We start from the raw sequence: 23138 nt of genomic DNA, 5'->3' as shown, positions 1-23138 counted from the left end.
AGGGGCTGAACCCGGGAGAGAGCGAAGGAAGCATTAGTGGCCAGGCTGGGCGTTGTCCACTGTCATCCTTTGCTCAGTGCTCCAGGCCATAGACAATGGACTTGATTCTAGGGAGCCCCCGTCCCTCCTCCCGGAGCTCCTGGGTACATCTGGCTTCCAGATGTCCACCCAGAGCCAAATGTTTCAGGCATCCCATAACTCGTGGCCCTGCTGGTCCAGTCCACAGAGGCTGGCCCTGTGACATCAGCAACTGGAGTGAAGTGGTCCCAGAGTGTGCCATCCTAGAGGCCTGGCAGGTGCCACCTCTGCCCTTAGGCTGCTCTGCTCACTAGTAAAAGCCACAGACTTCTCATCCTGGGGCTCCCCATGTGTGGGGCTCAGTTCATCCTGGGCTTCAGCCATGCTTTAGGAGCTGTGTGCGGATCATCCCCAAGGTCAGCTATGGCAACAGAATCCTGAGCTGGTTGGAGGTGGTTCCCCTGTCCCCAGGCCAAGGGTCTTTATTCAGATACACACATTGCCTAGGTAACAATGTTTGGGGGAGAGACCTGGATCCTGCCCAGCTTCCAGCTGGTCTCTCCCACCCCTGCTCCCCTCACCCCCGATCTCTTCCAGCCTCCGCCAAGAACTGTTGCCCCCCAGCTTAACTCCTTCCACCCTTAGGATGAAACTCAGGCCCCCCCCCCACCTCCCTCCGGTACTGTGTCCACATGCCCCCCCTCTCACCCACTCCAGCCACACTGCCCTTCTTCCTTTCCTTCAGAAACTCCTGCCTAGAGTTTTTGCACCTGCTGTTCGCTGAACCAGCAAAGCCCCCCTCGTGCCTACAGCAGCCCCTCCTTCCTGCCATAGCACCTGGCTCAGCCTCTGCAGGGCTCTCCTCCTACCTCCGTTTTCTCACGTCAGCAGCAGGAGAGCCAGGATGCCTGCTCTCATCCCTGGTTCTACCACTAGGGACTGTGGCTGTGTCACATACACAGTAGGTGCTCAATAAATGCCTATGCAATGAAAGCATGAATATTAAGGGATGAGCCTGAAGTCACATGGCCGACAGGTGCCAGAGCTGACCCAAGGAGAGAGAGAAAGAGCATCAAGGAGCCCCAGGGGAGGGAATCTGGCCACCCTGGCTGCGCACTCTGCACCAGCTTTTCCAGGAGTTGACACACAAAGGTGCTCTGTTGGCAGGTAGGAAGTGGCACAGACGTCCTGCTGCCCACATCAGGTGACAGCAAAAATCACAGGGACCTTTCTGAGCGCAGCCATGCTCTGGAGTCTGAGCCATCTCCCAGGACCCAGGCAGCAGCTGGAGCACAGGGCACTCTCAGGGGAGCCTGGACAGTGGAATCCCCACAGGAGAGGCCTCTCTCCCAACTAGCTGGCTCTCCAGGGACCCCCAGGATCACCAAGAGGGGCTCAGAGGGAAACAGTGGTGTGGAGAGGACGGCACACAGCCGTTATTGTTATTGGGGCAGTTAAGGGGATGGCTTTTGGTCCCTGGGGCTATGGGACTGGGCTGCTCAGGCTGCCTAAGGGAGAGCAGGCAGTGGCAGAATTTGGAGCTGCACTTGGCAGGAAATGCTGGGACTGTTCGGCAACTGGGACTGGCCGAGGGCCCTGCAATGGGCACTTCCCACCCCGACCATGCGTGAGGATGCCCCGGTCTCAGGAGTGTCTGGCACACATGTGCACACACACACCTCACAGTCACACTCCGCTCATGCACTGTCACATACCCACACTCACACAGCTCTCCCTCATGCACCCTAGCTCTCTCACACCCACTCACTCACAATCATGCTCACCCCTGCACACACATACACGGCTCCCTTGTGCTGCAGCAGGCTGGACGGTGCTGGTGACTTCATCAAGGTACCTTCTTGGCTCTTCCCCTTGGCTGAAGCTCAGGGCAGAGCCAACGTCTGGCTCTTCCTGCTGTGGGCCCGGGGCAGGGGCAGTGGGCTGGGTCCTGCAATACAAAGGCCCCACGCTGCGAACTCTGTGCCTGGGAGCCGATGCTGCGGGAAGCCTCCCTACAGCCCATCCATGTCACTGTGTGGCCTCTGTGTGGCCTGAGCAAGCCTCCTGACACCTCTCCAAGGTGTGTTGCTGTGGGGGCAGAAATTGGAAGGACCCAAGAGGAAGCACAGCTCCTGAGTGGCCCCAAAATCCAGCCATGAGCGTCCTCTGGCTGGCCAGGCTGTGAAAGGTTGCCAGGAGCAATCACTACACATGCAGATACCCGGGCACTATGTCTGGCTTTGTGAATCCGAGGCTCTGGGGTGGAGTCTAGGATTCTGCATTGCTAAGGAGGTCCTTGGGTGACTGGGATTCTGAGAACTTGGCTAAGGAAAACACTGGGGACACTGTTAGGGCTTTGATTTCTGGAACTGGACAGCCCTGGGCTGTTAGGGCTTTGATTTCTGGAGCTGGACAGCCCTGGGCTGTTAGGGCTTTGATTTCTGGAGCTGGACAGCCCTGGGCTGTGAGCTTTGTGGGGTGCCCCACTGGGCTGAGTGAGTGAGTGAAGCCCAGCTCGTGGTGCAGAGGCATTGTGGGATGCTGTTAACTGAGTGCTGTGCATGAACCTGCAGGTAGAGGGTGCACCTGTTCCTGTTAAATGGAAGCCTGTGTGTGCACACGTGTGCACTTGGGCTCGTGTGTGTGTGTGTGTGTGTGTGTGTGTGTGTGTACCTGGGCCACAGGAAAGTCTTCAAGGACAGGCCCCAAGCCTTGGGGGAGTTGGGAAGGTGGGACTGAGAGGGGCTTCCGTTTCTGCTTTATCCCCTTCCTCTTCTGTTGGAAACAAATGGCAAGTCACTTTGCAAGGTTGACTTTCATAATCAGCAGAAAGAAAATTTCATCTCGCAAACAAGATGTTGAGGTTGGGGGCGTGCCTTTCTGTGAGTCCTCTCTTCCTCTTCATTTCCCGTGATTATGTAAAGCTGCGCCTGGGTTTCATAAGCCGGCTGCTGCCCTGGATGTTTGTGGGTTAGGAGCAAAGCCCCAGGCAGTGGGCGCTCCTGCCCCTGCCCTGCTGTCCTCGTGCAGAGCTGCCCTGATGTGCTCCGGCACGTCTGTCCACACAGCAGGCACCAATGAGGCGTGAACGGCCCAGAGCAGCTGTCCTCCTGAGTGACACTGTTGGGCATCGCTTTGGCAGGGCTGGCCCCGCTGTGCTCCTGGGGCAGCACAGGGCTTGCAGTGGAGCTAGCATCCATCCAGTCTGGGTCCTTGGGACACTTTCTTTGACTCATATCCGGGGCCTAGCCTGGAGGGGTTTGGAAAGAATCCCAGGGCGGCAAGTGCCCCACCCTGTACCCGCCAGTGCTTCCTAGAGGGCCGCCATTGGACAGAATTATTTTTTAAAATAATATGAATGGCTTGCTTCTTTTTATTTAATTTGGGAGAGCTGGAAAGTTCCCATCTGCTGGTTCACTCCAGGTGGGCGCTGGGAACTCAACCCAGGTCTCCCAATTAGGTGGCAGGGGTACAACTATGTGAGCTGCTGTTTCCCAGGATTTACATTAGCAGGAAGCTTGAATCTGGGGCTAGAGGCAGGACCAGATCCCAGGTCCTCCTGGCTTAATCGCTAGGCCAAACGCTGACTCCAGGTTTGATGGGCTGAGTTTTGATAAATCCAGCTTTCCTCCCTCGCAATTCTGGGGAAATGCCTCTTTTGAGAAAGCCTCCCCCAGGAAGGTGGTTCAACTGCACTCATAGAAACGGTGACTTCTCTTGTAGGCAATATTTTTTTTTGTTTTCTTTTTAGAAAAGATATTTATTTGAAATGGAGAGAGAGAGAGAGAGAGAGAGAGAGAGAGAATCTTCCATGTGCTGGTTCACTTCTGTGAATGCTGCACTGGTCAGAGCTGGGCCAGGTCAAAGCCAGTAGCAAGAAACTCTACCTGGGTCTCCCACATAGGTAGCAAGGTCCTTAGCACTTGGGCCATCCTCTGCTGTGTTCCCAGGCATGTTAGCAGGGAGCCGGATCACAAGAGGCCGAGCCCAGACTCAAACCAACACTCCAATATGGGATGTCGGCAATGCAGGTGGCAGCTTAACCCCCTGCACCACAACATGGGCCCCTGTTCTTTTTTTTTTTTTTTTTTTTACACAAATACTTTAAATATATGATTATAAGGTAAAACACAGCATTGTTAACATCTGGAGATAGAAAAATTGTAAATTAAAGTTACATGTAATTCCAGCCAAAGCAGACCCCTGTTAAAATCACACATTCATCTGATAAATATTTTTTTTTTTATGGTGAAAAAACATCTATTTAGAATGAGCCAGCTGGACTCCGTTCAGATGATCCCAATTTTGTTGGCAACGTCCAGAGCATCCTAGTCCGGAGCCAGCCGCACACACGCCTTCTTCTCTCCGTCAGGGCTGATCAGGGTGTTGACTTTGGCCACATCAATGTCATAGAGTTTCTTCACAGCTTGTTTGATCTGGTGCTTGTTGGCCTTGACATCCACAATGAACACCAGTGTGTTGTTGTCTTCTATCTTCTTCATGGCTGACTCCGTGGTCAGGGGGAACTTGATGATGGCATAGTGGTCAAGCTTGTTTCTCCGGGGGGCGCTCTTCCGAGGGTATTTGGGCTGCCGTCGGAGGCGTAGCGTCTTGGGCCGCCGGAAGGTGGGGGACGTGCGGATCTTCTTCTTCTTGTGGCTGTGGACGCCTTTCAGCACTGCCTTCTTGGCCTTCAAGGCCTTCGCTTTGGCTTCGATTTTAGGAGGGGCAGGAGCTTCCTTCTTCGCCTTCGGCGCCATCTTGGTGAAAAGGGTTTCCCAGGCCCGTTCCCGTGGGCTTATCCATCTGATAAATATTGATTTATTACTGTTGTAAAAAACATAAAATAGAGTCAGCATTTGGCACAGGGATTAAGATGCCAGTGGAGATGCCCTCATCCTACATCGGAGTGCCTGGCTTACTGTTCCAGCTCCACTTCCGATTCCAGCTTCCTGCTAATGCACACCCTGGGAGGCAGCAGGTGATGGCTCAAGTACTTGGGTCCCTGCCACCCAGCAGGGAGACCTGGGTGGAGTTTCTGGTTCCTGGACTTCAGCCTGGTGCAGTCCTGGCTGTTCTAAGTGTTTGAGAAGTAAACCAGCAGATGGGTGCTTTGTCTCTCTGCCTTTCAAGTAAATAAAAAAAAAAAAAAAAAAAAAAAAAAGGAACATGACACAGGGTCATGGGCCAGAGGCTGGACAGGGGCTGCAGAGCTGATGTGGGGATCTGCTCCCTAAGTGGTCAGGCAAGGCTGAGACAGAACCGAACCAGGCAGAGAGAGATCTTCATCTGCTGTTCATTCCTCAAATGCCCAGAACAGCTGGGGCTGGGTCAGGCCCAAACTAGGAGCCTAAAAGCAAATTACCTGTTGCCTCCCAGGATGCAGATCGGCAGGAAGTGGAACTGGAAGGAGGGTTGGTAAAGAAACCCAGGCACTCTCTTAGGGATGTGGACATACCAAGTGGCCTTCTACACTTGGGTCGTGCCAAACGCCCACCCCTGAATGCATTTAAGCACCCTTTGTGGTGGGAATTTGGACCGTTTCCAGCTTGCCACCATTGTATACTACCCTGCAGTTAACATGGTGTTTGCTAAATCTTCGTCCTCCTGCGAAGGTACTGGGTCAGAGGGTGGCAACCCTTCCAGAGCTCTGGATACCTATTTGGCAGAGTTTTCCAGAAAGTCTGGTTCTGCTGGCTCAGTCACCTCTGCCTCCAACTGGCAAGGTGTCATCTTGCGCTCAGGCGAGAGAGAGCAGAGGGAATCCTAAACCTGTGGGACCCTGAGTGGACCCCTGCCCTTCTCAGTTTCTTCACATCTGTAAAATGAGCATATTGTTGCAACTCACAGACTCGCATTCTCCCTTTGTGCCAGGCCCTGTGTGCTGGTCAGAGGCCTGAGGCTGCTCTCTGTCCAGGGGAAGAAAGTCCAGCTGGGCTGTAAGGTCCAGGGCTGCTGGCTCTTTTGAGCAATGGTGCGTAGAGGGGTGCTGGTTGTGGATCCCTGCAGCCCATAGGCAAAGGGAAGAGCAGCGAAAGGAGTTTGTGGCTCAGTTTCTTCAGGACATCTGCAGATGCAGGGGCCCGGGCACTGGGTGAGGGGAGGGAGGAAGGGCCAGGTAAGGCAACCTGGAGACAAGAGGGAAGCTCCTTGGCTTTGCAGGGCGCCAGCTCACCACATACACAGGCTTTTTCCACTCTCTCCTCCTCATTTACTGTTTTTCTCCGGGTTGGGGTTTTGGCACAGCAGGTAGATGGCTGCTTGGGATGCCTACATCTTATGCTGGAGTCTGAGTCCAGGCTCCATTCTCCATTGCAGCTTCTTGCTAATGTGTAACCTGGAAGGTAATAATTCAAGTCCTTGGGTCCCTGCCACCCCTGTGAGAGACCCAGATTGAGTTCTGGGTTCCCAGCCTCAGCCTGGTATAGTCCTGGCTTTGAAGGCATTTGGAGAGTGAACCAGAGATGGGAGATCTCTGTCTCTTTGTCTTCCAAATAGAGTAAAATAAAAACATTTTAAAAATCACACCTTTATTGAGATATAATGAACACACCATAAAATTACACTTTAAAGTGTAATGTGGTGATTTTTGTTATTGAGGAATAGAGGGGAAAAAATCCAAAGTGCTTCTCCCTCCCCACCCGCACCTTTTTCTCATAGAACACAGACTACTGTGTCCCTGACACCAAAATGTGTGGACACCCGCTGTCTGTTAACTCAATCCTGTTCTGACACTGTCTGCTTGGACAGAGTATCAGGTCCCACCGGCTGAGGGTTCCGTACCCGAAACTGCCCCTGCTTTGCATGCCAGAGCTTCTGACCAACCAGTTATAAATTCATTCACTCTCTGGAGTGTCTCACAGGATGCAGGCGGCCACTGTCACTGGCAGCGGCCAGTTTGCCTTGATTCTTTTTTGCCAACAAAGTAATGACTTACAGAGAGATAAAAGTGGGCCCAAGAGCCTGCAACAGCCAGGACTGGGCCAGGCTGAAGCTGGGAGCCAGGATCTCAATCCAGGTCTCCCACGTGGGCAGCAGGGACCCAATCACTTGAGCCACCACCACTGCCTCCCGGAGTGTATCAGCAGGAAGGCTGGAATCAGAAGCCAGAGTGGCCATCAAATGCAGGCACAGTAGCAGGAAGCTGGATCTGAAGCAGACGTGGGACGTGAACCAGGCACTCCGATATGGGCTGTGGGCATCGCAAGGAGCAGCTTAACCCGCTGCACTACTTCGCCTGTCCCCCTGAGCAGTGTCTTCACCACTGTGCCAAACGCAGGCAGGCCCCAGTTTACATAAACACTTAAAACAGCGTCATGAGCCTTTTGCTGGTCTTGCTTGTTTACATCATACATCACGGTGCATCCAGAACCTTTCCTACCCAGGACGACTGCCGCACAGAGAAAGGTCAGCCCTGGCCCCTGCTTCCACTCTCACGTAGTAACAAACAAGCCCCGTATGTTCACTGCAGCCAGTGCCGTGCTCCCGGAAGACACGGCTTTTTTTCTGGCTGCCACTGCGGACAGGACCCTGCGTGTCCTTAGCCAGTCCTGGGACCAGACTGGCTCGCTGACCTTCTGAGTCACCCCAGAAGGCCTGGGGCTGCAGAGGCCTTGGCACTCCTGAGAGGCCAGCGCCTGCCAGGTCTGCTTTCCTGGCACGTCAGGGAAAGGCGCCTAGACACTGTAACTAGCTTGCCCCTTGAGTACTGGGGCCAGGTCTCTGGGTGGAGAGCAGGGAGCCAGCTCACAGCAGCTCCCATCCAGGAGCGCTGAGCCAGGCGGGGCTGGGCAGCAGCGGTGCAGCTGACCAGCAGGGGCACTTTTAGGGGGTCTGGGCCCAGCCTGGCCCAGTCTGACGGGCATGGGGCTGGGGCGCGGGATAGTTTCATCTGTATTCCCTTTTCTCATAGCTCCTGGGTTTCCCTGAGCAGGACACGGGTGGGTGGGGCAGGTGGCTGTGTTGTTCCCTTGGACATGAAAGATTAAGTTTTGCTTGGTTTTGTTCTGTGGGGAGATTAAGTGGATTTTCTCCTGGGCTGCGTGTTGAATAGAGGAGAATGAATGGCTACTTAGGGAGGGACCAGAGAGGGTGAGAAGCTCATGAGGGGCTGCTTAACTGCTCTGGGCCTCCCACAGGTTGCATTAGCAGGAAGCTGGAACCAGGAGCCAGAGTGGGGAACATGACGTCATTGCCCCCCCCAGTTTCTGTGGCTACTCCCTCAACACAAAGGTCTTTACCCCCTTTCTCTCCACCCCCAGTTCCAGAACTAACTAGGGCACCTCGCTAGCCATCTCATTCCTCCTTAGCCTGGAAAAAGCATTTCCTGTGGTGTAGAAGGCTAAGCCTTGGCCTGCAGTGCCAGCATCCCATATGGGGGCTGGTTAGCATCCTGGCTGCTCCTCTTCCAATCCAGCTCTCTGCTATGACCTGGGAAAGTAGAAGAGAGCCCAAGTCCTCGGGCCCCTGCACGGGTGTGGGAAACCCGGAAGAAGCTCCCAGCTCCTGGCTTCGGATCGGTCCTGCTCTGGCTGTTGCGGCCATTTGGGGAGTGAACCAGCAGATGGAAGACCGTTCTGTCTCTCCCTCTCTCTGTCTCTAACTCTACCTCTCAAATAAAATCTTAAAAAAAAAAAAAAAAAAAAAAAAAGGAAAGGAAAGCATTTGCTCACTGCTACTGCAGAAACAGGGAAGTATGGCTGCTGCTGGTCACCCAGCGGCACTGGGACGTGGTTCTGCCACCACACCCTCTCTGATTCGTTCTTTAGTTCACTGTGTGCCAGGTGCAGGGCTGGATGTTCTGCGAAGTAAGAGGGTCCAGTCTGAGTTTTTCTGAGGTCATCATAGGTCAGCAGGAGCCATGTGTTCATGGGGCACTGTCACATCCATACCAAGAACTGCCAGCTGAGGTGGCAGATCAGGGATGGCTCCAAGGAAGAGGTGACCACAGGCAACTAGTTTCTGTTTATTTTATGTTCATCTACTTGAAAGGGAGAGCAAGAGAAGAGGTGGGAGGGAGAAGGAGAGAGATACTCCACCCATTGATTCATTCCTCAAACGCTCACAACAGTCAGGACTGGGCCAGGTGGAAGCCGGGAGCCCAGAATTCAGTCTGGGTCTCCCATGTGTGTGGCAGGGGCCCAACTACATGAGTCATCACCTGCTGCCTCCCTAGAAGCATTAGCAGAAGTTAACTGGAAGCCAAGTAGCTGGGACTCAAACTGGCACTCTGATATGGGATGTGGGTATCCCAAGTGGAGCTTAATCCACTGTACCACAATGCCTACCCCCGAAACTAGCTTTTTAAAAATTTTTTAAAATTATTATTAATTTTTTATTTGACAGGCAGAGTTAGACAGTGAGAGACAGAGAGAAAGGTCTTCCTTTTCCGTTGGTTCACCCCCCAAATGGCTGCTACGGCCGGTGCGCTGCACCAATCGGAAGCCAGGAGCCAGGTGCTTCCTCCTGGTCTCCCATGGGGGTGCAGGGCCCAAGCACTTGGGCCATCCTCCACTGCACTCCTGGGCCACAGCAGAGAGCTGAACTGGAAGAGGAGCAACCGGGACTAGAACCCGGCGCCCATATGGGATGCTGGCGCCGCAGGCGGAGGATTAACCAAGTGAGCCACGGTGCCGGCCCTGAAACTAGCTTTGAAATAACAAAATTCTCTGCAACAAAACTGTACCATGGCGGCTGTGGTGGGGGTGTTTGACCTAGCAGTCAAGATGCCTTCCTCCCATATCAGAGTTCCTGAGTTTGATGGCCATGCTGGCTTGATTTCAGTTTCCTGCTAATGTAGACCATGGGAGGCAGCGGTTATGTCTCATGTCTCTGGATCTCTGCCACTCCCATGGGAGACCTAGGTCGAGCTCCTGGCTCCCAGCTGCAGCCTGGCCCAGTCCTGGCTGTTCAGGCTTAGGTAGGAGCTGTCAGTCTGTCCACCTCTCACACACAAACAACTGAACCATGTCAAGCTGGTATGGATGAGCAGAGACTGAGGCAATAAAAGCAATTCAAATTCAGAAACACTTAAACGGAAAGCAGCTACGGCTGTGGAAGGCAAAGGGGCTGGGTCTATACCCACCTCCTGGCCTGGCTTCCCCTCTTGGCCTATGTCCTGGCAGGGTGCCTCTGAGCTTTCCTGCTTCTCTGGCCCAGGGCTAAGAAGTTCAAGGCCCACACGTGTCAGGGGAATCAGGAACAATCACAACAGGAAAAGTGGTCCCCTCAGCCCCAGTGGCTCAGTCAGGGGAAGCAGTGCTGTTGTCATCTCAAAATACTCTTCAAGGGGCTGGCACTGTGGCACAGCGGATTACACCTCTGCCTACAACACTGGCATCCCATGTGAGCACTGGTTTGCATCCCAGTCACTCTGCTTCTGATCCAGCTCCCTGCAGATATGCCTAGGAAGGCAGCAGAAGATGGCCTAAATGGTTGGACCCCTGCCACCAACATGGGAGACTCAGCCCTAGCTGTTGCTGTCATTTGGCTGTAGATTTCTGTCACTCTCTTAAAAAAAAAATCCTCAAAATTCTCTAAGGACTGGCAGGCTCTCTCCATGATGCACAGACCAGAGCAAGGTGGTGTGTGGTGCGAACAAGCATTGTCTAACGTTTGCCTATGCTGCTCTCTAGCTGGGTGAACTTGGGCTGTCACAGGCAAATGACAGAACGGCCCCTTCTTCAACTGTAAAATGGGATCACTGTGTGTCTCCCAGGTGGTTGTGGGCAAAATCCACTCCATGGCAACTCTTGTGCGTGCCACCCTTTAAGTGCAAAGGGGCGTGAGCAGCCCCAGGACCTGGCATAGTGCAAAGTGTCCCACGTGGGGTGTCAAGCAGAGGACAGAGCATGGAACAGCCCTTCCCAAGGGTCAGACAGGGCTGTGCGGCAGATCAAGGATGCTGAGCCACCAGCCACTGCAAGCCAGTCTCTCCAAAGTCCTCCAGGGGCATTAATAACCACCTGGTCCCAGGCTGCAGCACACCCAGCTCTCAGTTTGCCGGGCAGGAGCCCAGGTGAGAGCCATGAGTGGAGAATTTTGAAAAGTTATGTACGTGTGTCCAAGCATTTACATATTATTATTACTTTAATAATCACACTGCTTTTTAAAATGAAAATTATTTTAAAATTAATAACTACATTAGAATATTTTAGCACAGTGTGTTGTCACCACCAGGGACATCTGCATCCTGTACTGGTTCAAGTCCTGGCTGCTCCACTTCTGATCCAGCTCCCTATGAATGTGCCTGGGAAGGCAGCAGGTGATGGTCCAATTACCTGGGCTCCTGCCAAGTGGGAGACCTGATTAGAGTTCCAGGCTTCTGGCTTCTGCCTGGGCCAGGCCTGGCTGTTATGGCCATTTAGAGAGTGGTATCAGCAGATGGCAGATTCCTGTCACTCTGCCTTTCAAGTAAGTAAATCTTAGGAAAAAAAAAAAAAAAGAGTGTGTGGAGCTATGTTATATTCTCTACGCATTCCACATAAGGATAGCAAAGGGGAAATTATTTTAAAAATTATTTGTTTTCACTTTGAAAGGCAGAGAGAGAGAGAGAGAGAGAGAGAGAAACAGGGAGACAATTTCCATCCACTGGTTTACTCCCCAAATGACCACAGCCGCCAGGTCCATCCTGGTCTCCCACAGAGTAGCAGGGACCTAAGCACTTGGGCCGTCTTCTGCTGCCTTCCTAGGCACATTAACAGGAAGCTGGATCAGAAGCAGAGGCAGGACATGAACCAGGCACTCTGATATGGGATGCCAGCACTTCAAGCAGCAACTTAACCCACTGCAACGAACACTGTCCCCAGCCCAGATTTTCAGTTAATACCTAACTGATGGACCAAGACCTACAAACAGTGAGAGACAACCAAGAAACCTCAGACCTACCTGTGTCATGTTAAAGAGCAGACTCTGCAGCTTGTATCCAGGACTGAGTTTAGTCCTTCACAAATTCGAGTGAAGCCAGTTACCTGGATTCCTAGGTCTTGACAGATGAAAAGCAGCAGCAGGTGAGAAACAGGAGATGAAGCTTGGAATGAATAATGGTACCAGGAACGACCTGAGAAGCTACAAAGCAGCCTGGGATAATTTGTCACGGAGGCAACAGTCAAGAGAGGAACTCTAGACCAGCCCTCCAGTCTGCTCGACTTCAGGTCCTTGCCTCACCATGCAACTCAAGATGCAAGGGACATCCTCAGTCACTTTCAGCTTCAGCCTCATTCTTCCTAATATTGGCTGTTGTAAAGATCAAGAAAACGATGGCAGGGTGGCTATTAAGACCCACATCCCGTATTGGAATGCCTGGGTTTCACACCCAGCTTGAGCTCCTGACTCCATCCTCCTGCTACTGCGGACCCTGGGAGGCAGCAAGGATGACTCAAGTAACTGGGTTCCAGCCACGCATGTGAGAGACCTGAACTGTGTTCTTGTTCCAGGCTTCAACTCTGGCCAATGCAGGCATTGGGGAATGAACCAGCAGATGGGAGCCCTGTTGACTGAACAGGTATATAAAAATAAAATGGGACAGCAATTCCTTAAAACATTTATTTATTTAAAAGGCAGAGTGACAGAGAAGAGGGAGAGGGAGGGAGGGATGGAGAGATGCCCCTGAAGGTGCATCAGTAGGAAGCTGGATTCGAAGTGGAGGAGCCAGGGCTGGAACCAGCACTCAGATACTGATGCCAGTGTAGCAAGCTTTGGCTTCAGCCCTTGCACAACACCGGCCCCCCAAGAACAGAAATTTGTCAGTGCTCAGTGTGCAGCTTGAGTGACAGGTGTGTGTGCCTATAAGTGACTATGAACACATGTGTAGTCAGAGTAGGAGCCAGCTCTACAGCAGGCAGGTTTAGTAAACATTTTGGGGAGACTTCACCTGGAAAAACAGTCACGTTAACATGATTATTAGAGAGATGTGTAACTTTTTTTCTGAACTTTACTCTATTTTGCACCATGATATTTAATCCCCCCCCCCCCCACCTCTTCGCTTCCTTAATGTCTTAAATGCCTGCATTAGCAGGAGCGCTCAGTACGTGCAAGCTGAGTGAATCTGAGAAACGAGCTATTCTGGCTGTGACTGGAACTGAACCCTCCATCTGGGCAAAGCTTCAAGGAATAAACCGAACTCCTTAGATGTCCACAGGTACGAGTGACACACTTAATGCTGTCTTTAGGGAGGGAAGTATTTGACAGCACCAGTACTCAGGGCTTCAAACCTAAGAATCCATGTGGCCTGCGGTCCAGCTGGTTAGGAACAGGCTGAGTGATGCTTAATTTTTTTGTCAATTTGACCGAGCCCCGGGATGCCCAGGTAGCTGGTTTAAATGTGATGTCCGGTGTGCCCATGAGGGTGTTTTGGGCAGAGGCTAGCGTTTGACTTGGTAGTAAAACAGACCTGTACTCACCAATGCAGGGGAGCATCACGTAATCCCGCGAGGGACTGACAGAACAGGAGGCAGAGGTTGCTCCTCTGACAGCTCTGGGGCCACTGATGTCCCACCTCACACACTCCTACCTCAGGCCTTCGCTGCCCAGCTAGAATCTAGACCAGTGGCTTTCCAAAGTTTCCGGTGTGAGGATGGGAGACAGTGGGACTTCTGTCTCTACAGTCCTGTAAGCCAAAACCTTAAAATTGTTAGTAAGATTTATATGGAACTGGCAGTGTGGTCTAACAGATGAAGCTGCTGCCTACAACTCCAGTATCCCATATGGGTGCTGATTTGAGACCCAGCTGTTCTACTTCTGATCCAGCTCCCTGCTAATGCGCCTGAGAGAGCAGCAGAGGATGGCCCAAGCGCTTGGGCTCTTTCACCCATGTGGGAGACCTTGAAGAAGCTCCAGGTTCCTGGCTTCAGCCTAGCACAGCCCTGGCCGTTGCAGCCACTTGGGGAGTGAACTAGCGGATGGAAGATTTCTCCCTGTCTCTTCCTCTCTCTAACTCTGCTTTCCGAATAAATAAAAAATGAATCTAAAAAAAAAAAAAAAGATTTTTATGAGCCATTGGCTTGGATTGAGCTCCAGCAGTAGGCTCAACAGACCAGACTAACGTAGAGTCACTCATGCCGAAGTTCCAGACCAAAACTTAAGTCATCTACTTTCCTAGAAATCAGGAAAGTGAGAGGTAACAACCAAAGCACCACACCTGGCATGATAAGGAAGTCCCAAGCTGCTTTAAGCTTTATGAGAAAATAACCTGCAAATGACCAACTTGCTTTTTGTTTTCTGCTTTTGATTTCTTCAGCCCCTTTTCTGTCTATAATTCAATCCCTCTGCTCAGCTCACAGGAATGCCCAGTCCACTTTATAGAATGAAGTGTGTGGGAATCCTAGAATCGTAAATGAAGCCATCTAAGATCTTTAAGCTCAATTTGACTTTGTCTTGTGGCTTTTAGGTAACTGCCTCCCTCTAGCTCTGTATCTACCAGTCGCCCCGCGGTTCTGCTTCTCTGGAGAACCCTGATCGCACAGGCTGGGAAGTGGTGAACGCCGTTTTCTTTGTTGGGTTGTTCCCTCCTCCCAACCCATCTCACCAGTGTGGGTCTCTGGAAAAGGGCAGCAATTCATCCAGAAGCTCCTATTTCTACAAATTAAATAAAAACGCAATTAAAATTGAGTAGGTGCTAAAACTTGGTTTTGAAATTTTATTAAAAAAATATATTTGCAAACATATAAAATTTAGGATGAAAAATGCTCATTTTAAAACATGTAATAACTTAATTATTTGCAAACATACACAGATGGTATAAAATCCATACCATTAGAAATGCTAATGATGCAGTACTGCGCTCATGGGACAGAAACCGTGCTGCAGTTCTGGGGCCGCTCGGCCCGCGTTTCAGGGAGCTGAGCGTCGGTGACAGTGAGTCATGACAGCCACGTGGCCAGAGCAGTAATACAGAATAAAAAAACCCTTTACAACGCACACTGTAAAAACACGTTTCTGAAGGAATCACACAGATGAAAGGGAAACAGGATTTTGCATTTTTCCCCACCTGAAGGTGAACAATATTGCATCCTAGCATTTTAAATGAAGATGTCACACACAGAACTGAGAAACACCGCATACGTCGCTCCTGCTGAAGCTGCCGAACACGACAGGCTCCGGGGGGCACCAGGCCACGCGGGGAGATGTTCTCGAGCACAGTTTTGAAAGGCCCAGTGCGAGCTGCTTTACTGTGCTGAGATCTTAACACTTCACACTCTTGAAAACGCAGGGCACGGCTGGTTCCAGAAGGTACTCGGAACACAACCGAGGAACACCAAAGCTGGCCAGAAAGAAACGTGTGCTCAGCAGGCAGTGTGCAGTGAGGACATGGGACCTCACGCCTCTCATGGTTCCAGCACGATGGCTGAGTTTGTTTTTAGCAGTTAGGCACCTTCAATTTCATGTTGCATTATTAGTAACACGATGGCAGTTATGGCCTCTACTTACCAAAAGGAGAAAACTTCAAACTACATTCTTTGGGGGAGGAGAGTAATAAAGCTGCACGGCTTAAAAATATTTACCTAGCAGTGGATTCAGTGGGTGTATAATTTCCATAAGAAAATGCAGGCCAGAAAAGGAACAAATGTTTGACATGCAAAACCTGAGCAGACACCTTCTAAACTAACCTGTGCGTCCTCCTGTCGAGAAGGGCCCAGGATGACTTGGGTTCTTAGCAAGATGCTGCTCCTTGTGGGCGCTACTCCTAAGCCTTCCAAGGTAAGCTGTGGTCAGGCCACAGGCACACAGCATGAAACGCTTCTCCTGACACGGCCAGTGACTGGAACACTTAAGACTCAGTCAACGTTCACGCCTCACACATCCCAGGAGAGATGCACAACCTAGAGGACTCTGCCTTAAAGGAACAAAGCTCTCTGGAGGTGCTGGGGGCCAAAGACACCACATCAACTACAGTGAAGAATAGCGCCACCCACTGGTCATGCCTCAGACACAGCTCTCCTCCAAGCTCTGGTGGGCTGTTCCTCCCAGAGACTAGGCTTGGACCATTGTGGGTGACGGTAAATAAACAGATGGACAGACTAGCCCTCTGTGCAGGTCTCCGGGGGTTTTGCAAACCCTAGTAAGAAACATCTCTATCTGGTTATCCATTTCAATTCAGTTTCAAGAAAGACACATCAATGTAAACATGCAACCTAAGCTAGTATGAGGTGCTAGAGTAAGCCTGAAGGGGTAATAAGGCAACTAAACTGTGACTTTCAGGCCAGGGCCACCCAACTGTAACTCCCCAGGCTGGGCCTGGCTCTGCAGGGACTCATTCAGGCCTGAACTTCCTGGCAATCAGACTGTGAACTTCTAGTTTCCGAATTGTAAGTAAATGCTTTGACTATATAAATCTTTTTTACATATTCAAATTTTATATATTTGAATATATAAAAAGTCTCCATGACTTGGGCACTTAACAGTTTACTTTCAAACTAAGGAAGCCTTATTACAGATTCTCTTCACTGACTATCATATTCATTCCTAGGAGCACAGGGTGAAAATTAACAGCTTTGATTACAGACTTCTTTAGCATATTCTCTCTTAACTCTCATAATAGTTTACATACTGAAAATTGTCACTTAAATTCAAATGTTTATTATAACAAGAATCCCTTGATTCATCTGTATACCAAAGCCCACTGAGACTACTACTTGGGTGAGAGCAAACCTACTGGTACATCTGGTTTACCAAAAAAGTCCCGGGCTCCTCAGATACCACCTCCTGGTGTCAGCAACATACTGTATCTTTATCTTCTAACAACTTTCTCTTTCCCAGATGATGCATGAGCAATTCATTTTTGGTAGGTGAATCTACATACTATTTTTGAAAACAAACTATCCCTAACTGAGTATGAAAACTTAGTAAGCTTCCCTGAATTCTGAACAAGTCACATGTAACTAGGTAGACAGCAATAGAAAACACTAACTCGAGAAGCAGATATGTTGTCCAGGAAGCATGTTTACATTAACAAAAGCCAATCAAACAAAGTATTCTTTATGCTAAAAAACTAAGATCAAACTAAAACAAGTATGAAATTCACAAGTAATTTTCTAAAATTTCAGATAGAAAAAAAAATCTATGGATTTATGATTGGGTTACCATTAAAGCTTAAATGATTGTTCCCGAGGAACTATCACATGTGTCAGCATTATTCACAGCTAATCCTTTGTTAGCTGGTTGAACCAATTGGGTTTTGACCCTATCATTAAATAGTGCTCAGAAAAGTAAGCAGTGCATCTTAATTGGTTAAATACTACAAAATGACCTGTATCATAGAAACGAAGACACTTTCATTCGAAGAATATCTTAAAATTACTATTGCTGAAATAAATCAAAATCTACATTAAAATATTACTAAACACCATTACATGCCATAAAAGAATAAATATAAATCATGGCAGATCAATAGCAGCATAACAAAGCATCTTTACATATTTTCACACCGTGGGCTGGAAAAGTACTCACAGCCGAGGATACATTGGTAAAGTTCTGAGTCTCACACTTTCTCTTCATCTCCATTTTCTGTAACAAAGTAAGGGCAGTGTGAATAACAGCTCCCTTTTCTGCATAGCTTTAAAAACTATTCTCAGTATACTCCAGGAATGGAACCAGGATGGCTTTGTCAGATTGGTCCACTGGTCCTTTTGTCAAAGTGTTAGGAAAACAATCAACAATGACTTCTAGTTGTGTAGAGACAGAAAAGGAAAAACAAGGCTGTGCTTCACACACAAACAACATTTTCAAAGCCACTGGAGAGTTTAACTTAAAATGCAGGTATCTGGCAGGATATGTAGGCGTTCCCAGCCCCAGCCTTTGCTCCAAAGGTGTGGCATGTTTGTTCCCACACAGCCACAGCCTGGCAGGGTCCCACTGACAGGGCAATGCCGCGCTGGGAATCGGCTGCGTGGCAGGAGTCGGGACACTCAAACACAATGAAGAAACTTCAGAACTGTTAAGGCCCAAATGGGGCATTCATATAAAATAGATTTCACTTGGACAAGTATTTCCTAATCTGCCAACTTAAACTCTGATCCTTAAAACTCAATGCTACTTCGCAGAGCTGACTTCTACTCTGTTCAGAACTTGCTTGTCAGCCCCATGGCCGAGTTTCTGGAGTAGAGGTGGGTAGGGGTGGGGGCCAGGCTAAACTCCGCTGCAAGGCTGGTGACTCCTCCTCCTCAGGTCCTCCAGAGTGGAAGTGGGCTGAAAATCAGACTCCGTATTTCACATACTTGCTTACAGCTGAGGAAAAACACCCACATAACTTAATACAATGCTTGCTCTTTTTCTTTTTTTTTTTTTTTGTTAAAACAAAGGTCTGCTGGTGATGCTTCACAGTGAAACCTCCATTATCACTGAGAATGTCACTTGAAAAACATTCTTAAGGGATGGGAATTTTTCTCATAGGCTCAATTTCAAGATTCTCAAAACTCCATGTTCTGTTTAGAAGTTTCCAGGATGAAGCCTATTGGTTTGAGGTTGACACTGCCCTGGTCATAGGGTGTGGTTCTCCTTGTTCTTGGTCAGAACCTGCAAGTAGACCTCATGAAGTGTACTGAGGAAGCCGGAATCATTCTGGAAGAGATGTGAAGGTGAGAACACAGAACATTACATTGACGTCTTCAGAACTTACTGCCTGGATACCAGTTTAGGGACAAGGCTGTATAAATGATTTATATAACTACCAAATAATCCCACCACCCAGAGACAATCACGGTTACTATTTCAGAGTTTACTTGGGATTTTTCCACCAGGAGTATGTGCTCAGGCAAATATGAACACCACTCCCAGCCAGTATTTTCAATTTACTTTATGAACCAATTTAAAGAACTTATAAAATCTGCTTTTCTTGGCCAGCGCTGTGGCTCACTGGGCTAATCCTCCGCTTGTGGCGCCAGCACCCCAGGTTCTAGTCCCGGTTGGGGCGCTGGTTCTGTCCCGGTTACTCCTCTCCCAGTCTAGCTCTCTGCTGTGGCCAGGAAGGCAGTGGAGGATGGCCCAAGTGCTTGGGCCCTGCACCCCATGGGAGACCAGGAGGAGGCACCTGGCTCTTGGTTTGGGATCTGCGCAGTGTGCCGGCCGTAGCGGCCATTTGGGGAGTGAACCAACAGAGGGAGGACCTTCCTCTCTGTCTCTAACTCTGCCTGTCCAAAAAAAAAAAAAAAAAAAAAAATCTGCTTTTCTTTATTAAAGAACAAAAAACAAGACTAAACTGATATCCTCTACCTTGATCAGATGAATTAGTGTATCCTGGAGCTGAGCCCTGCTGAGAACAATGGACGGCTTCCTCGTGTTTTCTGCTGCTCCGACGGTGAGAGGAGAAGGGGAGCTTGCTTTCCTCTCAAGCTCTACGGACCTTGGAATCGTTTGCTGGAAAGCACTTGGGGACAGCAGGACTGACGATACTGCTGTGGTTGTTGCGGTAACCAGTGGGGGGCCAGCAACCTGCAAGGGAATAATGGTCATTTTATTCAAAGTACAGCAGCCAGCAACTAAGCCCAGGGGAAGGGACACTGCCAACAGGCAGAAGCAGTAGAGTCTGGAGCAAGTGCAGAGTCAAGCACTAACTTTTTGGTTCAGGTAAACATTCAGTAGAAGTACCTGAACACTTTCCATCTGGTTATGAAGGTCTGGTTAGCTAAAGGATTTAAGAACAGCCTGCAGTCATCATGGAAAGCCAAGTCTCAGCATCACAGGTGGATACACTGAACAGAACAGCGAACACTATAATAACAATCCTGCGGCTAATTAAAAATGTAAATATAAAGTTTATTTTGGGGGGTACACAGTGAGGAAATGACTGGAAGAGGGCCTGAGGGAACTTTCTCAGGTGATGATAATGGGACATATCTTGACTGAGATGGTAGCTATGAAAGTGATGGTAGTTATACACAAGGGTCAACACACAGAAAAATTTGTATTGGTCACAGAAGAATTTAAAAATAGAGTTATGAAGCACTAGATTCTTTCGTGATGTTCAATATGTAAAGGTGCTTCAAAAAGTTTGTGTGGCACAACATTTAAGACATTGCCTGGGATGTCTGGATCCCATATTGAAGCAGCTGAGTTCTCAGCTCTGCTCCCAATTCCAGCTTCCTGTTGTGTGGACTCTGGGAGATGATGGCTCAAGGACTTGTGTCCCAGCCATCTACATGGGAGACCCAGGTTGAATTCCCAACTTCCAGTGTTGGCATGGCCCAGCCCTGCCACCGCAGGCATTTGGGGGAATGAGCCAGTAGATGAGAGCTCCCTCCTCTACCTTTAAAAAATATTCACTGAAAAATAAAACAAGAAGAATTAGTTTATTTTGGTGCGAATTTGGAATCTGTAGAGTTTATATTGTACGGCATTAAAAGGGTGGAAATTGGGGCTGATGCTGTGGTACAGTAGGCTAAGCCTCCACTGGCAGCACCAGCATACTATATAGGTGCTGGTTTGTGTCCCGGCTGCTCCTCTTCTGATCTAGCGCTCTGCTTATGGCCTGGGAAAGCAGTGGAAGGATGGCCCAAGTGCTTGGGCCCCTGTACCCATGTGAGAGACCTGGAGCAAACTCCAGGCTCCTGGCTTCAGACTGGCTCAGCTCTGGCCATTAAGGCCATTTGGGGAGTGAACTGGGGAATGGAAGACCTCTTTCTGTAACTCTACCTTTCAAATAAATAAAGTCTTAATAAAAAGGCATTATGTATTTGAAAGGCAGAGATACAGAGAGAGAAGGGGAGAGAGTGAGCGAGAGAGATGGACCTTCCATCCATCAGTTCACTCCCCCAATGGTTGTAACAGCTGGGACTGGACCAGGTCGAAGCCAGGAGCCAGGAGCTTCCTCCAAGTCTCCCACATGGGTGCAGGGGCCCAAGGACTTGGGCCATCTTCTCCTGCCTTCCCAGGTGCATTAGCAGGGAGCTGGATCAGAGGTGGCTTCACCGGCTACGCCATAGCGCCGGCCCCTCCACAATTTTAAAGGTGTAGTTTCTAGGAGCAGAACCACGTGGGCTTGCTTGTTGGTGCAACATGAGGCTGAGCGCTCAGGCTGATCACCACGGAGCACGCAGAATAGTCTACAGAAAAGACTGGTTAAGAAGGCCAGTCAGAAGCTGGCTCTAATTTTAATTCTGAGACTGGAGGCCCTGGAAAGAAGTCTGATGTCAGGTGTGGTGAGTGACATGTAAAAGAAGCAGACAGGGAGGCCACAGAGGGGACAGCGGAGGCAGTGCATGGAGGCTTTGCTGTCAGGGCAATGGTACATGGGAGGTCTGGAGCAGAGTGGTGGCTCTGCCCTGGGAAGCCATAGCTTTCCAGGCTGACAGCTGCACCTGCCCTCCATCACAGTCAGGGAAGACATGATACACAGGTGACTTAACACCTACGGAGACCACAGCAATGACCTCTGTGTGGGAAGCAGCAGCAGGACCGAAACACATGAAATGCTTTCTTCAGAACAAGGGGGCCTTACCGGGATGGCACTGGATAACATCTTAGGCTGGGCAAATACTTCAGGATCCTGGTTTTGCTGCATAGACTGAAATGTTTCAAAAGAAGAGATAAATAGATATGGCAGGTTTCAGTGAAATTTCCTGATTACTGGTAAAAAAAAATCTATTTTAGCAACAAGAAATGGCTAAGCCATTAACCAGGTCTCAGATTCCCAAGGGAAGAGGCTGACAGGACTGTGACAATGACTCAACCTCCCCCTGCAGTTCCCCCGATGAAAGGTGTGCTTAAGTAGTCCCTAAGGAACAAAGCAGAAACCTGTATCTCAGAGTTGGGAGCTGTGCAGGCGTATTTTTGCTGTTGAGTCTGTAAAAATGACAGATGTTGGCAGCATGACACCTGGTAACAGGCTGTTTAAACCTGGACAGGTAGTACTGAACAGCTGCTACCCAGAGTCAGCCTTTCACATGCAGTTTTTCCTCATTCATTGGAGAGAGACAACTTGTAGAGCAAAGACATGAGAACTCTATGAAGCCCTGGTCTTTGTATTTACTGCTGTGTAAATGGAAATTTATACGCAGGGAAGCATGCCCTGCCAAGAAGGAGGCTAGGGCAGGGTGCTATCTCCAGGCTGCAGAGGGCAGTGTCCAAGAATGCTGGTGTGGGGCTGGCATTGTGGTGCAGTGGGTTAGACTGCCACTTACCACATTGGCATCCTGTATCAGAGTGCCAGTTCTCACCCTGGTCTTCACTTCCACTACAACACCCTGCATGCCTGGACCCCTGTACCCACATGGCAGACCAAGGTGGAGTTTCTGGCTCCTGGTTTTAGCTCAGCCCTGGCCCAGCTTGTTGAGGACACTTAGGGATTGAAACAGCAGATGGAAGATCTGTTTCTCCCTATCATCCTTTCAAATCAATCAATCAATTCATAAATAGAAAGGTCTTTTTTTTTTTTTTTTCCAGAATGGTTCCTCTAGCCACAGTGGCACATTTTCTTTAAACAGATTTATAATTTATTTGAAATGTGGAATTGCAGAGGTAGAGTGAGAGGGAGAGAGGGGGAGAGGGGGAGAGGGAGAGAGAGAGAGAGAGAGAGAGAGAGAGAGAGAGAGAGAGAGAGAGAGAAAGAAAGAAAGAGAGAGAGAGAGAGAGAGAAAGATCTTCCATTTGCTGATTCATTACCCAGACGGTTGCAACGGCTGGAGCTGGGCTGATCCAAAGCCAGGAGACAGGAACTTCTAGGTCTCCTAAATGGGTGCAGGGGCCCAAGGATCTGGGTCAACGTCTACTGCTTTCCCAGGCCATAGCAGAGTCCTGGATTGGAAGTAGAGCTGCTGGGACTTGAACCAGCACCCATATGGGATGCTAGCACCATATGCAGTGGCTTTACCTGCTATGCCTCAGCACTGGCCCTTAGGTAAGTCTTAGGGATAAAAAGGACTGCTGTTGTGTTTCTTGAATCCTGCAGCAGTGGTAGCAGGCATGTCTGTTTAACAGAATATTCTCTCCTCTCTGTAACACAGAGAAAGGGCTGGAGGAAGACAATATAAATGCTACCAAGACCCTAAGTTTCCCCTCTATCACTACAAGATTTCAAAGGAATGGAACAAAAAAGTTAAGAAATAATACATAGCAACCATGATGGGCTTTTCCATACATTATTTGGTACAATGTTAAGATTGGGGATTATCATCATTGTTACAGATTTG

At 49.6% G+C, this 23138-nt stretch overlaps 2 protein-coding genes across 7 annotated transcripts in view; both read right to left on the bottom strand.

The window, feature by feature from the left end:
- Positions 1–3747: 3747 nt before the first annotated feature.
- Positions 3748–18483, bottom strand: LOC127492435 (large ribosomal subunit protein uL23-like). Of its 3 annotated transcripts, XM_070050724.2 has the most exons (4): positions 14543–14678; positions 11905–12001; positions 6194–6355; positions 3748–4845 (listed from the first exon to the last, which is right to left on the bottom strand). In XM_070050724.2, exons 3-4 carry the CDS (start codon positions 6196–6198, stop codon positions 4347–4349), a joined length of 504 nt encoding a protein of 167 aa, XP_069906825.1. In that variant the 5' UTR covers positions 6199–6355; positions 11905–12001; positions 14543–14678; the 3' UTR covers positions 3748–4346. The 3 variants fall into 3 exon arrangements, with proteins under 3 accessions (XP_069906825.1, XP_069906826.1, XP_069906824.1); XM_070050725.2 differs by lacking the exon at positions 6194–6355 and having other exon boundaries at positions 14543–18483; XM_070050723.2 differs by lacking the exons at positions 6194–6355; positions 11905–12001.
- Positions 14627–23138, bottom strand: part of DCP1A (decapping mRNA 1A) — a 55342-nt gene continuing 46830 nt past the window's right edge. For all 4 annotated transcript variants that reach the window (XM_089305548.1, XM_089305549.1, XM_002713390.6 and 1 more), the window contains 3 exons: positions 21449–21514; positions 19225–19443; positions 14627–18573 (listed from right to left, as the gene is read on the bottom strand). In XM_089305548.1, the coding sequence (XP_089161674.1) occupies positions 18493–18573; positions 19225–19443; positions 21449–21514 (366 nt within the window). In that variant the 3' untranslated portion in view covers positions 14627–18492. The remainder of the gene's footprint in view (positions 18574–19224; positions 19444–21448; positions 21515–23138) is intronic.

The sequence above is a fragment of the Oryctolagus cuniculus genome, chromosome 10 (assembly GCF_051225735.1).
Source record: "Oryctolagus cuniculus isolate XC-2025 breed Fujian yellow rabbit chromosome 10, ASM5122573v1, whole genome shotgun sequence".
NCBI classification, from domain to species: domain Eukaryota; kingdom Metazoa; phylum Chordata; class Mammalia; order Lagomorpha; family Leporidae; genus Oryctolagus; species Oryctolagus cuniculus.
This window is presented reverse-complemented; position numbering and strand designations above follow the sequence as displayed.